The following is an 18,048-nucleotide window of genomic DNA, read 5'->3' as shown; positions in this document are numbered from 1 at the left end:
GTGACGGAATATCTGTTTCATTATCAGGGGGCTTCTTAGTTATGGGGGGGGGATCAGTGCCCCCGTTACTCCACTCAACAGCTGCCATGACTGTATTAGAGCTGCTCTGCCCCTTGCCTTCCAAGGAACAGCCTTCCCTGGCCTTCAGGCAAGAGCAGCCACAGAGCCTTTTCCTCATAGACTTCTATTGTCAGTTCATACCCCTTTCCAGCCCAGGGTCACCAGAGGGCTTCACTTTTCTAGGACATGCCCTACATTTCAACCTTCGGTCCAGGAGGAATTCCACAATGCCCTCCATTTTGAGCATGTCTAAGCATGGATTATGTATATTAGTACTTTGTTTTCAATTTGTAATGTCCTACATTTTCCTCAAATGCCCAACATTTGTAGTGCCTTGTCCTCCTTTGCAGTGAGAACATCTGGCCTCCCTGTTCCAGCCTTTCTCCACCCTTTTACCCTGAAGGAACCCTATGAAATATAATTTTCAAGTCTCATGCAATCCCCGCATGAAAACGTTGCTGTTGTTAACTGCCTTCAAGTCGACCTTGACTCATGGCAATCCTGGCAAGATTCCCTGTCCTCCACTGCTTTGCTCAGGTCCTGCAAATTCGGGCCTGTGGCCTCTTTAATTGAGTCCGTTCTTCTGGCATGTGGTCCCCATCCCTTTCTGAAGTCCTCAACCTTTTCTAGCATTATTGTTTTTCCCTAATGAGTCCTCTCTTCTCATGATCTGGCCAAAACGTAACAACCTCAATTGCATCATCTTTGCTTCCTTGGAGAGTTCAGGCTTGATCTGTTCTAGGACCCATTTCATAGAATCATAGAGTTGGCACCCAGTCCAACCCCATTCTGCCATGCAGGAACTCACCATCAAAGCACCCCGACAGATGGATATCCATCCTCTGTTTAAAAACCTCCAAAGAAGGAGACTCCACCACTCTCCAAGGGATTGTCTTCCACTCTCAAACAGTCCTAATGTCAAGGTGGAATCTCTTTTCCTGTGGCTTGCATCCATTGTTGCAGGTCCTGTTCTCTTGTCTTCTTGGCCATCCAAGGTATCCTCAGTACTCTTCTCCAGCACATCTGTTGATTTTCCTTCTGTTAACCTTCTTTACTGTCCAGCTCTCACATTCATATATGGGGATAAGGAATACAATTGCTTGGGTGATCTTCATTTTTAGTGATCAGTTGCATATCTTTGCACTTTAGGATCTTCTCGATTTCTTTCATAGCTGCCCTTCCCAATCCTAATCTCCTAATAAGACTGCAGTCTCCACTCTGAATAATGTCTCATCCAAAGTAAGGCATGGGAACTCTTTATTTCAATTTTCCCATTATCTAGGATGAATTCTTGTTAATCTTCCATAGTCATTACTTTTGTTTTCTTGATGGTCAGCATCAAGCCTGTCTGACAGCAGCCTCGTATCCCAGGTACAGGTTATGCATCAGGACAATGAAATACATTTACAGTAAGATCCCTAGTGCCTCTTCCTTTCTCAAAACCAGCTTGCACCTCTAGGATTTTTCCTTCTATGAACCATAGCCCTAATCCCCCAGGCAAGCAAAATTATACTTAACATATTACATTTTCAGCTTTATTTTTTTTACAGTGGTCAGTAAGCACTTAATTATATAAAAAAAGAAATTGTGCTTTTTGGTTGCATGGTAACAGTAGACTCCAAATATATCAAGAGAATCTGCAATCCTTGTGTTATGGGGGATTCAGCCCATATTCATTGGCTGTTGTGAAAGGGAATCAAAGATGAGACAGAAGTAATTAGCTTTTGCCAGTCTCCCAGGGACTGACACAGGATTTTGAGCTGAGGAGCAGCAGGTCAAGACAAGGCATTTAAGTTATTCTCCATCAGCCATTCTTTGGCTTCTCAAATCTTCCAACAATGTTTTCTCCACATGGAGGTCTCAACTTATAACTATGCATTGGGAACTCCATGGGATCTGGAGCTGGTGGCATCTGAAGCTGAAGAAGAATCAACAGGTATGCACCTGTTTTGTCACTCATGGAAATGCGATCTATGCGTTATCCTCAGTGATCATACAAAAGATAGCTGAGTCCATCTAGCTCATTCTTCCCAGAGTACTGGTCTGAAAAAGTGCAACATGCCATACAAACTGAGCCTTGTTGCATTTAATGACCTCGAAAAAGGCCTGAAGGCTTCTTGAAAGCCCTAGGAGCCCAATGAATTGTTCATAGGTCAGGAAGATCACTCTATTCTATGGAGTTTCATTTCCAGCAAACAATTATATTGGGGTCATTCTCCAGCCTTTCATCCAACTCCCGATAGCTCATTCCTATGGAAGAAGCATAAAAATAATGTTAAAAGAAGATATTCAACCTGACTTCCTTGGTAGAAATTAGGTGATGTAAGAAAGGAGAGCAACCAATATGTCAAAAAGAGGCAGGCGTGTCCCTTGGCAGCCATTTTTGCTATTGGTTATTTTGTTGATTTTGTACATTGGCTGTTATTTTTTCATTGCTTTACAGTTAAACAGTAATTTGTAGATGCAAGACAGACACATACTTACCTGTTTTACAGCAGATCTCATCATAGCTATGACAGCCTGTGTACAGTCGTGCTGGATGACTTCTTTCATCCCGGGCTACTTTTACAGGGTACTTTTGGAGCCGCCGAATAAGGCCCTTCATCAGACCAAACTGGATGAGCTTCCTGGGGAAAAAAAGAATAAAATATTCATAGATAGGCTATGGAAATCAATGTTTGAACGTGGCTTAGAGCTTCATTTTGTTCTGGGCCTATGTTCAGGTGGATATGCGCTAGAGACAATTCTGAGATGACCAGTGAATGTTCCAATACTTCTGACTACAGTTAATAGACAATGGCTGCAGAGATTTTCTGAAGACTGTCCTAATCATGTCATTTTGGCTGTTATTTTAATCCCTTCTACAACACCTTCTGTGTTGTTAATACAGAAGTGATATAATAAAATGTTGGAATAATATAACAGAATTTGGGAATTTCTGAAAAAAATATAAATAATTATGATGCATTTTTCTATTATTTAATTAGTATTGTCAGATTTTGCATTGGATGTTAATTATTATTTTTGTTCTTCTATCATTTATGTAATAAAGGCTCATGGCAATGAAAGAATGCTAAGGTCAAGACAAGGTGAATGGTTAACAGATCACCACCTGAGATGAAGCTAGGCAAAAGAAGAAAGCACATCTGCATTACAAACATTTCAGTTTTATGACAGATTAACTGTCAGAGTTTGTCCTGGAGAATCCTAGGAATTGTGAGGATGAAGATTCTGAGAATTCACTGCTAGATAGTCTTGAGTTCCTTCACATTCTCTGAGATGAGGGCATGATTACTATATACATCAGTTAAAAATCTGTTTTGCAAGTATAAACAGCAACTCTGCAAATACACCCATTCAGATACTAAAATGTTGCTGAAGACAAGGAGGACTGGCACCAACACCCTCAGGCTCCATTCTGTTCTTCAAACAGTAGTCTGGAAGCTTCTTCTAGTACACTTTTTTTTAATATAAAAGGCAGGATAGAAGTTCGGCAACATGTATACTCATGTATGTTCATGATGTCAGGAACACATGGGAAGCAGGCTTATACCAGGTTGAACTATTTTTTTCTGGTAGCCCTCTGTTGTCTGACTAGTGAGAGTTCTCCAGGGTCTTGATTAGAGGTATTTCCTATCACTGCTACCAGACCCTCTTGAACTGGGAATGTTCCAGATGGCAAAGCATGGACTCTGCAACACTAACTATGTTGTAATGGTGTCACAGTTACATGTCATATGTGTGCTGGTAATTGCAAGGTCACTTATTAGATAGGAAACTGTGGAATTACATACAGCGATCAAAAGAATTTCTGAATAGGTAGATTAGTCATGGTTCTGAGTTCTTCTAGCATACATATTACATACAAGGTATACAGTCAAAATTATGGCCTAAGTCCAGTTGCACTGAATCAGCTGTTAAATGGTAAGTGAACATATGTAAATTTAATTGATTTAATGGATCTACTGTAGTTGGGGTTTATTCTTGTCACTTTTTGCCATCCAGTCTGCATTGACTTGTGGCAATGATAGGAATGAGAGATTTTCAAGAGCCCTGGCTGGGACTTTGTTGCTGTTGTGTGCCTTCAAGTCGTTTCTGAACCCATCACAGGGTTTTCTTGAATTTGTTCAGAGGGGGTTTGCTCTTGATTTCCTCTGAGGCTGAGAGTGTGTGACACCCAATGCGCTTCCATGGCTCAGCAGGGATTTGAACACTGGTCTCCCAGTGTCTTTGTCCAACATGCAAACTACTACACCATGGTGAATCTGGGACTAGCAATTGGAGTTAGACCTAAATAAAAAAAAATTATCATTGCTTATTGAAACAAATATTTTCCAGAGATATTGTCCATCACACATGAATTCTCAAGACCGATGTAATATTTAAAGAATGAAATTACTTCTTATTCACAAGTTTAAGCAGAAATCTATGGGCAATACAGGTACTTGTGAAACATTGTTGAAGATTTGATAGGACCACTGTTACAGTAGATAAATTACTTTGATGTCTAAATCAAAGCACTGGACCACCAGCTAGTCATTTCTGATCTAGAGACATCAGATCCATTTTCTGTTCGTGATTCTGCCACATCTCCCATGGTTACTTCATTAACTATCTACCCATAGCTACTGCTGCTATTACTGTTAATAAGGTGATAGATCATTTTGGTTTTGCTTGGCTATAGTCTACTTGTCAACTGTGAGAGTAGATTTTTTCTCAATTAATAAATAAATATGGAACACTACAATGGTGGGGTAAAAAAGCAAAGAGGCCTTTGATGGAGTTCATGCACCCCACACCCATTGGTTCCCTCCAGTTTCATAGTTCATCTTCAGCCTTCTAAAAACAGTTGTGAAAGAGACTACTGTAAAAAGGAAAGAGGCTGATCACTGCTCCGTTAACTAATCACTGCTGAAGAATAATGCCTAAAGGGTTGGAGGGGAGAGCACCACCTGACCTTTCATCCACTCTTTGGATTTGAAGAGTATAGCGGCAAATGAGATCTCGGACAGTTGTGCCAGGACTTAGCCCGCAATACAGCTGAAAAATATCTCTCAGGCTGGGTCGTTTGTTACCTATACAAAAATTAAAGTAAAATAAAATCAAGAAACATTTGGAAATCACAAAAATTGATAATCCTTCAATAAATTTTTCTCTCTTCTGCACGCACATACAGTATTATCATATGCAAAATCCAATTTGTAACTGGATGGCATTTATGATCTATAAGATGCACAAGACAGACAAAAACACTCCATATACGGAGTAATTTTAAAAGCTTTATTCAAAAAGGACCAATTGTATGTAGTAATAATGAGAGTTAAAAAATAAGCCACATAATATTGTACATTGCCAGGTTAAGTGCAAATTCATAAACTCTGCCAAATTTACTCCATAGAATTGCTAGTATTAATGACCATGCCAGCAACTAAACATATCCATTTGAATTTCAGCCAATGGCAGATGTATGCATTTATCAGCAAGAAAACATTATTCATGCAATTATTTCAGTGGTGGATTTGTAGCTTTGTTAATGCAGATAAACATGAGAGTATCTCTGTAAAAATCCTTGACTGCTGTAATCCCGCCTCAATCCATAGGGAGAGGCGGGAAATAGAAATAATAATAATAATAATAATAATAATGCAAATAACACTTTTATTTTATGCTGAATTCCTAAAAGGATATTAACAAGAAGAGGAGCAGCCAGTATGCTAGGTAGAGATAACTACAAGGTCATGACAAATGCTTCCAGACTGCTAAGTCCTTATTAAATTTAGGCTTAGCGTGCAATCTTATGCATACTTCCCCAGATATTAAGACCCAATGAACTCAGTGTTGCTTACTTCTTGCAGTACCTGGTTTTGTGACATATGAGAGACATTCCTCTTGGAGACTTTTATCGTCAACCAGGTCCTGGACTTTAGGTGTGGTGCAATACACATTGGAGTACTGAGAAAATAGTAAGAAATGTCAGTCAGATTCAACTGAAATCCATAGTGACTGCTGGACATATTCACACTGAAAGAAAAATTACAATGATAGATTGATTAACACTGCCAGAATAGTACACAGTGATGTATGGTCTGCATAGCTGCTGGGCTGAAGGATGGGAAAATTAAGATTACATGACAAAACAGCATCTAATGGAGTATTAGAACTTTCTTACACAACTACTGTTAGTCTTTTTCAAAAAGTATTTCTGAAAAGAAGTTCACTTGGCTACCACAAATTAGGCAACAAACAACTCCTACTGAAAAACCATTTGAAAGTAGGAGACTCATGATGTTCATGTGTATGGTCTACAAAAAAACCCAGTAATCAAGGTGGAATGAAAAAAAGATTTATCAATTGCCCTGAGCACTGTTAAATTACAGAGAATCTTTTGTATGGGAATATAGACCACCATTTAAAATTAAAACATAACTTTGAACTTGAACTTTAACACATTGGGATTTTCAACAGAATCATTTATTTCTGGTGTATGATGCAGAACTTGGAGTCTTGATTTACAGAGATGTCACCCTATGACCTAGGCCCAAAACACACTGCAGAAATAAACCACTTTGAGACTGCTTTAACTGCCCTGGCTCAATGCTAGGGAATTCTGGGAACTATAGCTCTGGTGCCACAATAAACTACAAATCCCAGGATTCCCTAGCACTGAGCCAGAGCAGTTAAAGCAGTCTCAAACTGGATTACTTCTGCAGTGTGTTTTGGACCCTGGACCCCAGAACAATAAACCCACTTTTGTTAACTTAAACTGCCTAATAATTATCTTTGATAATATTTAAAGAACAATAAGATAGTATGTATAGTCTCTTAAATGAAATAAGAAAATAAAATCAGAAGCAGCCAGAGGTCCCTTTCTGATCTTATAAAAATACTCTTTTTGAACAAAACAAGACATTGTGGAGGTATAAAATGGAAGGCAGGCAGAGGCTTCTGAGGATTCACAGGGTGCAAAACCAGGCGAGGGAGAACATCTTGCCTTGGAGTACCAGCAGACACACTATTAAATTTCCCAAATGTGCTATATTACAAGTGGGAATCCCTGCTTTCTTTAAATGAGATCCTGGTAGTTTATGGATTTAGATCATATCAGTTGATCTAGTTTAAGTGCTTCTTTCATTCTATTTTGTTAGTAACTTAATCAGTTAGGTGGCATGGCTAACAAAAGAGAAATTAACTTCACAAAATCAACTCCCAAGATATTTGGGGGGAGGTCTGTTTAAACATTCATCTACAAAATGATTTCTCATAACCTTGAGAGCAATGTGTGAACTGACTCAGTTGAAATAATCTAAAGTGGCATGACCTACCATCATTATTTTGATCTAAGATGTCTCACTCACACAAGCAAGTTACTACTTGTTTCTGCAGTGATTATACGTCAATGTCAATAGATGATCTAGACATCCCACAGCTTAAAACCTCCAAATCCCTGATCATCTGAACCACTTACTCAGCAGACTCACCTGAAGTATTGAAACTAGAGTCACTACTCCATAGTACCTGAAAAACACGAAGGCCATTAGAAATTAACCAACAGACTAAACCTTACACAAAAGGATAAAATAAAAAGAATGGAAGAGGCATTGGTATGAAGTGGTACAAAGCCCAAGATGATATCTTTTTTAGGCACATGCTGGTTGGGAGCATTTTCAATATGTGATATTAGTGCAGGTTATAGTCCTTACTTATAGGAAATATATTAGCTGTAACCAAAATAGTGTTAGGCTGGGAGTAGAAAATATTTATAATTTTCAAAATAATCAGAACTTAATTTCTAAGATGGGTGTTGTCTAGTTTTACTCATGACTGACATTTGCTACATTTTGTGATGTGGAGGCTTTCCCTCTCAAATGCAGGCAAATGTGGATGCTGAAAAGTGGGTGAGAGACAAAAGTTACACATTTACATTGTTGCAGCAACAAGAAACAATATGTATGAAGCCCAGGGTAGGCTAAACTAGCTGGGATGCTAAATGCATCACACCAAACATGAGAGGGTTCCTGTATTCTTTTTAACAACGTGCCTAGTTCTCCTCCCCAATTTTCACCAGGATTGCAGCATGCAGAGAGGAGAAATGTAATCCTTTCCACCCTTGTAACAATCTCAATTGCTTTTAGCCACAGGAAAAAAACACTCCTATTTATCAACAACTTGGATGAGAGAATAGGGGGCATGCTTATCAAATTTTCAGATGACACCAAATTAGAAGAAGTAGCTAATAACCCAGAGAAGAGGATCAAAATTCAAAATGAATTTAACAGATTAGAAAGCTGGGTCAAAACTAACAAAATCAATCTCAATAGGGAGAAATGTACATCGGGCAAAAAATAAAAATAAAAATGAAATGCACAGATACAGGATGGGGGACACCTGGCTTAATGAGATTACATGTGAAAAGGATGTAGGAGTCCTAGTAGCCCACAAGTTGAACATGAGTCAACAGTTTGATGCAGCAGCTAAAAAGGCCAATGCAATTCTAGGCTGCATCAATAGAAGTACATACAGTGTCTAGATCAGTGATGGTGAACCTCTCTGTGGGCACCAGTGCCGTCGCCCCAGCACAGAGTTTGCCAGAGTTTGTTATTAGAAAGCCAGAGGGACATGGCACTTCACAATAAATAAGTGGGTCTTGGGTTGCAGTTTGGGCATTCGGCCTCTAAAAGGTTCACCATCACTGGTCTAGATCAAGGGAAGTAATAGTGCTACTCTACTTTGCTTTGGTCAGGCCTCACCTGGAAGACTGTGTCCAGTTCTGGGCACCACAGTTCAAGAAGGATGTTGAGAAGCTGGAGTGTGTCCAGAGGAGGGCAACCAAAATGGTGAAAGGCCTGGAAACCATGTCTATGAGAGACTTAGGGAGCTGGATATGTTTAGCCTGGATAAGAGAAGGTTAAGAGGTGATATGATAGCCCTGTTTAAGTATCTGAAGGGGTGTCATACTGAGGATGGAGCAAGCTTGTTTTCTGCTGCTCCAAAGAATAGGACCCAGATTAATGGACGGAAGCTACAGGAAAAGAAAATTAGGAGGAACTTCCTGAGAGTTAGAGCTGTTCAACAATGGAACATGCTACTTCAGAGCATGGTGGAATCTCCTTCTTTGGAGGTTTTTAAACAGAGGCTGGATAGCCATCTGTTGGGGGTGCTTTGATTCTGTGTTCCTGCATGGCAGAATGGTGTTGGACTGGATGGCCCTTGATGTCTCTTCCAACTCTGTGATTTTATGATGCTAATAGAAATGTTTCTTAGGGCTAAAAGCAGCAAAGTAGGAGCGCTTTTTGTTGAGATTGGCAGAAGAAGTAAATATTAAATCTCCCTGCACTGCCTTCTGTTGTCCCAGTAAACCACCAGGTCCCTGTACACCTACTATTGATTTTTTAAAAACCTATTGTTTCTTTGCTTTAGGTAAGTTTGTTTCTAAATTGAGGAGGAGGACAGGTAAAAGAAGAAAAGGACAGCACAATAGCGCTGAAATCTATTGCTCATAAACATTGTGATTTGTGACTAAACCCAGCAGCTCTGTCTCCTTTTCACATATGACACTCACAAGAGGTTCTGGATGGCAATGCGGACCAAATTCAGCTCCACATCTGCTTCAGCTGAGATTTTCTGAACATGCCGGAATCCATCAATGTATGGAAGGATCTAGGAGAGAAAGCATTTATGAAACAAACTAAACAGAGATGCATGCACATATGTGTGGAGGAATTGAACTGGAAAGACAAGATAATTCTGGTGAACAATCTTCCTGTACAGTGTTCATTGAGAAAATTACTCAGTAAGAACTAAAGAACTCATATTTCTGTTACAGGCACAAGACCCCTCCCGACAATAATGTGAGACCAAAACCAAGCTGAAGAAATTAATGTAGACTCCTGTGCATGCATTTCCTTTAACATAAATTCTATTTAACTGGATGCCAATTGAATGTGAATAATGATTTAATTCAGTGTGGGGAATGTATGGGACTCCAGACATTATTGGAGAGCAACACTTATATGCCCTAGCCAGAACAGCTAATGGTGAGAGGTGGTGGGAGCTGCAGTCTATATCTGGAAGGCCATACACCCCCACCCCTAAAGTATAGGATCAGGTTACCCAAACTGAGACTTCTCATTGACAAGTTCCACCTTGGGGTAGAGGGCAGCCTGCCTCATAAAACTTTTGAAATCAAGTATCTGTGAGCCACCTTAGGTCTCTTTCTGAGAGAAAAGTAGCATAGAAATGAAATAAATAAAAATAAATAGGGATAATTTTATTTTGCAGAGCAACAACATGTGGAAGAGGTTCTGTCTGCCACTGTCACATTATTGCATAAAATCAAAGTGAGAGACAAGTTCTTTCCTTCTTATGTGTCCCAACCTGCTGAGTGGTGAGGTCCCACTGGGAATTGAAGAAGTCATCCTTGTCTTGGGTGAAAACAGGAACATCATACTCCTGCACAATGGGGGGATCAGGGCGCTGCTCAATCACTTTCAGGTGAATGGTATTGGATTCATCTGTAAGAAAGAGCCAAGTAGGATGGAGATGCTTTGGTGGGATTGGGACGGGCAGGGCACTGCACTGCTCTGTTGACAGTAGGCCTTCTTTACATGATACAACCAGGCTCACTTCCCCATGGGAGCACCCACAATAAAACAATAAAATAACCTTAACTATCCTCCTTCCCTTGCCCACTTGAAATCTAAAGTGGAGAGCTGCAGGCTAGTGGCAAATGATGGGAGAAAGAAAGAGTCCAGAGAAGATAACTAGCAAGTCCCCCCCCCCCTTTACATGTAACAAGAACCATAATACAGGAAAATAAAGTTATCTGCAAAAACTTGCTTAAAAGGATCTTTATCTCTGTGTTGTTCTTCTGAAGTTAAGAGAACTGATAAATTCAATGGTATCAAGGCAAGATCTAATAATCATTTACTATTCATTCCTATTCTTAAGCAGCATCACATGCTATAGTAAACATATTACTTTTACGTTGTAATATATCTGAGGTACAGGAGAAGAGACAACACAAGATCAAACAAGATCAGACATTGCAACAAGGCAGAATTATACATGGCTCACTGATGTGTGAATCAGAAATTCTAGCTTATCTCTCCTCTGACAAATCAGTAACAAACCAAATACAAACTGAAGTGTCTAACTCTAGCTTCTTGGGGAAGAGATAAAGCAGAATTCCTGATCTGCATGATACAATGAACCAAGAGAAGCAAGGCCTATAAGCCACATGTAACCCATTTTTACAGTCCATGCACCTCTAACTTCATGGCGGGAGGAATGAAAAACTGGTCAACTCCAAGCCTGGAAAAGGGAGCGATTGACTAATTCAGTTTGCTTTCACCTCTGGTCCTAAAGTGGTTTTGAAAAACAAAACAAAACCACTTCCAGTTTTGAAAAAAGAAAAAAAGAAAAAGAAAAAAAAAGGCTAAGCCCCTTTTCCCAAATGGCCTGTGTTGGCCAAGTGAACTCCATAGTCTTTTGGGGATGTGATTGGCTAAACTATTTCTGTGCAGTTGGGCATGGAAGCAATCATCTTCATTCTTGGGGCATGGATTGCAGCCTCCCCATGCCTGGAAGGTGCTCACCTCTAACTAAACAAAAGACGGATGGAGGTGTGTATTTTACTTAATTGCTCATGCTTGCAGCAGGACCAACAGGGCAGCTTTTACAAGGACGCTGTTCATAAACAGCACTCAGGGTTTTGAAATAGGAAACTGGGTCAATAAATGCTCTCCTATTATGAATGTGCCATGTTCCCATCTTCCCTGCATGTCTCCCAAGAAATCACAAGTTTCCATTTTAATATGGCCCTTTTCAATTTGCATCCCTCAACAATTTGTCTGTTGACACTACCTATAGGCAGAGTGCATTTGCCAGTGGCATTCAGTTCCTCGAGTAAGATAGTCATGATGGGTATCAGCTTTTGCTTGCTCTCCTCATTGGAAATAAAGCCACTCTCCAGCTAGGAAAGGACAAAAATCTATAATTAGCTTGAATCAAAATGTAATGCTAAAAATACTAGCAATAAAATGGACAAAGTATATTGCACACTTAAAAAAAAGAAAAAAATCCTCATGCAGAATGTTTGTTAATATTTTTACAGTAATGACAAACATTCTTACACAGTAATAGGAGCAGTGTTAGTTAGCAATACTATGGAATCTGTTTCAGTTCTGCAGATGTTGTCCAGTTCTGATGTACTCTCTATATTAATGGATTCTTTATCCATGAATTCAGTCATTCACAACTTGAAAATATTTTTAAAATATATACATTCCAAAAAGTAAACCTCGATTTTTCCATTGTATACAAGACACCATTTTACTATGCCATTGTATGTAATGGGATTTGAGCATCCACATATTTTGGTATCCCTAGAGAGTCCTGGAACCAAACCCTAGCGGATATCAAGGGCCCATGGTAATTGGAATGGACACAAAGAGAGCTTATTCCTCTGGAAGCAAGGTATAACACTGTTTAGCTTCTTAAGCAGAAACATAAACATGGGTGCTAGGAACACATAACATTTAGCACAGCAGCACTGGCTTAAATTTGTCACAGTGGCACTGGCTTGACTGTCCTGTTCCAAAGTTTGTCAAGCACCATTCAAGGCCTTACAAAAATCAAGAAAAATCCAGCTTGCCGTCAACCAAAAAGCAAGAGAAGATAAAATGAGAGAGGAAAACATGTTTACACACTGCTCAGTTATGTAATTTGTATACTCTCTTAAAGAGAGAAATGTTACTCAGAATATCATGCTATGTCTTACCTCTAGAGTGGTAAGATAACCTGCCAGTTTCTTCACGATAGGCTCCAATGCACAGGTCTTAGCTCTGGCATCACAAACAAAGCCAAGATTGAACAGCAAGGCATTCCGGCTGTATTTCTTATGCTCAATACATACTGGGCAACCAATTAGCTTTTTTTCCATGGCTGTACTGTTAAAGAGAAATAAGTGAAGGTTATTAAATGTAATTTTAATGGCACTTGTTATAGCATAGCATACAATGTACTGTGTAGCTGTATTTCATTTATGAAACAGTAACTTGGAGTGAACAAAATCAGCTTGTGTTTATAGATTATAGAAAAGCTATGGGATGCTCTTAAAGAAATGGGATTGACACTACATCTGACAGTCCTAATGAGAAATCGGTATTTAGGATAAGAGGCCACTGTTAGAACATACTATGTAGAACTAGAATGGTTCCCAATTGGCAAATAGGTCAGACAAGGCTGGATTCTAGCACCCTCAACTTCTATGAACAAAATATCATACAAAGAGCAGGCTTAAACACGGAAGGAGGACAGAGGAAAGAAACATCAATAATCTAAGATATGCAGATGACACCATACTACTAGCGGAAAACAGCACAGACTTGAAACAATTATGAAGGAAAGTTAAAGAAGAAAGTACAAAGGCAGCCTTACTGCTGAATATAAAGAAAACAAAAATCATGACCATAATAAATTCAATCAGAAGAAAACTAAGAATGGGAATGGAAGAGATGAAAGAACTAGACAGGGTCCTAAAATGTAAAGATATATACAACCAAGCACTAAAGTTAAACTTATCCAAGCCATTGTATTCCCCATTACTATGTATGGTTGTGAGAGCTGGACAGTAAAGAAAGCAGACAGAAAGAAAATCAACCCATTTTTGCTGTGGTGCTGGAGAAGAGTGCTGAGGATACCTTGAATGGCCAAAAAGACAAACAAATGGATCCTTGAACAGATCAAGCCTGATCTCTCCCTGGAAGCCAAGATGATTAAATTAAGATTGTAGTACTTTGGCCACATCATGAGAAGGCAAGACTCATTAGAAAAGACAACAATGCTAGAAAAGCTAGAAGGCAGTAGAGAGGAAAACTGCAGGCCAGATGGTTAGAGTCCATCAAAGAGGTTATGGGCCTGAACATGCAAAGCCTAAGCAGAGAGGATGCGAATAGGGGGTCTTGGAGATGTCACATTCATAGGGTCGCCATGAGTTGAGGCTGACTCGAGGGCAGTTAACTACAACTACAACAACAACTTGTTATCAGCCTATACAGTCAGCCCTTAGTATCTGTGTGGGTTCCGTTCCGACCCTGCTCCCCACGGATGAAAAAAACACGACCTCAAGTCCTCAGTTTTCAGTGGCAGCATGTGTGTGCCCGGCTGCTCTGCTGCAGCCACTTGCACACGTGGCCATTTGCTGCTCTTTTTGGACATCCAAAATCAATTGCATGAGGCAGCTGCCTCATTCTACCTATAAGCAGGACTAGTCCTAATTGAAGACAGGACTGAAGAAATGGTGTTAAGTTGGCCTGGTTAAAGGACAAGGGGCAACCTGTATGGCCTACATGGTAACAACTATAAACAACCATTTTCTGTTAATAATCATGGGTAGTACTTACACTGTGATGAGCTTGTTTTGCAGTTCAGGTTTAGTGATGATATATACTTGAACTGTGTCAAAGAGCTCTCGGGAGATGAAATCCTCTGGTACCTGCAGAGTCAAAAAATAACAGCATATCAATAAAAAAAGATCATTTTTAACAAGGAATGCAGATTGAGAGAAACACCAGCTTTGAAAATATGACAAAATCTCTAAATATGATTCTTTAAGTCTTTCTCCTTGCCCTCTGCTATCTTAAAATAAAAACTAAGTATGTTTATGCTGTAATAGTAAAGTCTGTTTTAATTCCGTATACAGTAGAGGCTATGCTACCCTTTAAGGCACCCTGGTTATGGAATGCCATCTCCTCAGAGGCCCAATTGGTCCCTACATTGCCTTCATTTCATGGACATCTTTCAGGAATGCTTTAGTTGCATATTCCTGTATGACAGGGAGCTAGACTGGATGACCCCTGTGGTCCTTTCCAACTAAGATTCTATGATTATGTGATTTTAATGTCACGTTATAACACGGTTTTTTTTAAAAAAAATATTAAAACCTTTGGGGTTTCAGTTTTATCCAGTTTGTAGCTGTTCCTGTATTTAACTTAGTTTAACTTGTCAGACATTTTCATATATTCTTACAAAGTACATTATTTTTATTGCTTCACATTTTAATTTGTTTCAAATTGCTGATTGGTTTTATTTACATTGCCCTAAAGTCTTGGGACATATACATCTAAACCAACAAACAAAAAACCATTCTACTGGTAAAGAAGCGACAGCCTTAGTTTGTAAACAAAGGGGGTGCATCTTCCAACACTACTGAAGTTGTGTAGCTAGAAATCAAGGAGACAAAAAAGATTCTTAAAACAGCTGAGTACAGCTGTAGGAAAGGGCAGAGTTTTGATGCAGCTTGTGAAGGACAAGGACCTCAGCTTGGCTTAAGAGCCCATTATTTTTCATTCAGAAAGTCCCAACTTCAAACTTTGCCATTTCTACTCTAATGGATCTTGTCTGAGATCCTGGATTGTCACTGCCAGTCATAACAGAAAACCTGGGCAAAGGAAACAAATTGTCTGATGTGATATAAGACAGACTCATGTATCAGCAATTCATGTCCCAAACATCTACTACTACCAACCTGGTACGTTATTTTAGGTCCAAGTGTTGGGTGGAATTCACTGAAGAAGATACACTCAATTCTACTCCTTCTTTCCATAGTGATAACTACAAAAGATCACAGAATTGTTGAGAAAGGCCTCCCTCAGTATATTCTTTCTAACTATAGAATTATAACTTTAATATCTCATGAACCCTCCTCCACTGACTAAAAATATTCCTTATGTAGAGAGATCTTGTAACACCTTTGAGACTAACTGAGAGAAAGAAATTGGCAGCATGAGCTTTCGTAGACTTCAGATGCATTTGGAGGAAGTAGACTGAAGTCTACGAAAGCTCATGCTGCCAACTTCTTTCTTTCAGTTTGTCTCAAAGGTGCTACAAGATCTCTTCACTTACTGATTTTACAGACTAACATGGCTTTATCTTTGAATTCTAAAAGTATTCCTATTCAGGCCAGCCAACCATTCTCTCCTCCAGAATACCATATAAATCCACATAGGCTCCAAACTCGGTTAAAGGGTGTTATGAGATTGTGTACCAACCGTATCCAACACAGCCCAACTGTGAAGGATGATGGGAGTTGTAGATCAACAAGTGGAGGGCAACAAATTGCCTTTCATGTCTATAAACAATGGAATCTTTTAGAATTCAAAGACAAAGCTGCGTTAGTCTATAATATGTCTCCAGTCAGCATGGTCACTGGTGATTTTGGCAACTGGAGCTGCCCTCTAAACAAACAACTGCAGCTGTAATTTTTTCCAAGCAGTAATAAATGATCATTCCTTTCACGGTTGATTGTTTTCTAACCAATACAACACTCTGTGACTCCTGGAAGCTACAGCGCATGTCTAGGTTTTTGGTGCGCCTGTTTGGGTCTTCAAACGGTTTCATACTTCTTCATACCTTGAGGTTCATCCAAGCATGCGGACACATCTCTCCTGTTTCTCAATGCTGTGATTTTAGCTCAAGACCTCACAGCATTCAGCCACCTGAGCTCACTAAGATGAGGAACAGAGGAGACCTTCCATGAGAGATTCAGGGTCCATTCTGGCTAGTGGGCCAAGCTATTCGTCAAGATACTCAGGCTATTCCCTCATGGGAGTAAATATACCATAGGCTTTGGTGGTGGGGTCTTTTTAAAGCCGTCAAGACTGGTGATGTTTGGATCTCTTCCAACAGGCCACTCCACAGTTTGGGAGCGGCAGATGAAAGGGCCCTCTGGGGAACCGCAGCCAACCTGGTCTTTATTGGCTGCAGTAAATTTTTGCCCAGAGGATCTAAGTGTGTGGGAAGATGGATTATATGGAAGAAGGCGATCATGCAAATAGTTGGACCCAAGCCATGGAGGGCTTTAAAAGTTAGCGCCAACGCCTTGTACTGCGCCCGGAAACTAATAGGCAGCCAGTGAAGGGATTCTAGCACAGGTGTTCTATGGTCACTTCTTGCTGTTCTGGTGAGGTCTGGCTGCCATGTTTTGGACGAATTGGCGTTTCTGGACTAGGCACAAAGGTAGCCCCATGTGGAGCGCATGACGGAAGTCGTGCCCAAGGGTTCCCCCGGTCTCAGCAGACCTCACTCATGTTTCTTGGTGGCCCTGTTTTAGCACTATGGTCATGGGCACCTACCATCCCACTTCCCTGACATGAGGCACCTGAGGGCAAACCTTCATGCTCCTAATGAGCTGCACACCTATTAGTCTTCTTAGACAATGGCCTGTTACAGACTGCCAAAATAAAGCTGCTTGGGGTCTCTTTGGAGGTATGCTGTTTAAATGATGCATGCATCCTAAGAATCCGGAAGCTGCACCGAAGCTGCACTCCAGTGCTTAGGAATGGAGTGTGGCTTTGGCGCGACCTCCGGACTCTTAGGACCCATGCATCATTTAAATGGCATACCTCCAAAGAGACCCAAAGCAGTTTTATTTTGGCAGTCTGTAACAGGCCTATGACTCTGGATCCCAGTTTGGCCATGGAAACCCACTGCAGTGACCTTGGTCAAGTCACACTCTCTCAGCCTCTGACGATAGCAATGGCAAACCCCCTCTGAATAAACCTTGCCAACCAAAACCCATTACAGGATCACCTTAGAGCTCCATAAGGCTACCCTCCCAAGAAGGAGCCCCAAAATGGCATCCATGAAAGCCACAGCTCACCTGGTCCTAAGAGAGCAGCTCAGAAAAACCACGCATGCGCAAACCAAACAGGTAAAGAGATGGAGGTAAAGAGCTCGCCATTTCTGCGCAAGCGCAATACGGAGAAAAGGGGGCGTGACTAGAGAGCAGTAGTCGTCGGCGTAGTAATAGCACTACGCATGCGTAAATCCTAGCGGCTCGGAGGGAAAGTCGGGCGTCCTACGAGTGCGCATGCGTCGATCTCAAAGGATGATTATAGCAGCAGCAGCAATAACCCAACTTCCTCGCAATTTAATGAATAACTCCCAGGCCTGGTCACGTGACTCCCCTCGCCCGGCGGCTTCCTTTGC

General features: G+C 40.5%; 1 protein-coding gene across 4 annotated transcripts; it reads right to left on the bottom strand.

Annotated features, from left to right (window-relative positions):
* Positions 1-1,593: 1,593 nt before the first annotated feature.
* Positions 1,594-17,959, bottom strand: NPRL2 (NPR2 like, GATOR1 complex subunit). 4 transcript variants are annotated; one of them, XM_089525389.1, is made up of 12 exons: positions 17,720-17,959; positions 15,587-15,672; positions 14,463-14,554; positions 12,839-13,007; positions 11,923-12,031; positions 10,435-10,571; positions 9,620-9,717; positions 7,539-7,575; positions 5,907-6,012; positions 5,018-5,135; positions 2,545-2,687; positions 1,594-2,310 (listed from the first exon to the last, which is right to left on the bottom strand). In XM_089525389.1, the coding sequence occupies exons 2-12, from the start codon at positions 15,662-15,664 to the stop codon at positions 2,243-2,245; spliced, it is 1,155 nt and encodes a 384-aa protein (XP_089381515.1). In that variant the 5' UTR covers positions 15,665-15,672; positions 17,720-17,959; the 3' UTR covers positions 1,594-2,242. The 4 variants fall into 4 exon arrangements, with proteins under 4 accessions (XP_089381515.1, XP_089381535.1, XP_089381525.1 ...); XM_089525409.1 differs by having other exon boundaries at positions 5,919-6,012; positions 17,720-17,956; XM_089525399.1 differs by lacking the exon at positions 17,720-17,959 and adding an exon at positions 17,650-17,708.
* Between the last annotated feature and the right edge of the window lie 89 nt (positions 17,960-18,048).

This window comes from Sceloporus occidentalis, unplaced genomic scaffold (assembly GCF_023333645.1).
Source record: "Sceloporus occidentalis isolate IW3139 unplaced genomic scaffold, rSceOcc1.0.p SCAF_1, whole genome shotgun sequence".
Taxonomy (NCBI): domain Eukaryota; kingdom Metazoa; phylum Chordata; class Lepidosauria; order Squamata; family Phrynosomatidae; genus Sceloporus; species Sceloporus occidentalis.
This window is presented reverse-complemented; position numbering and strand designations above follow the sequence as displayed.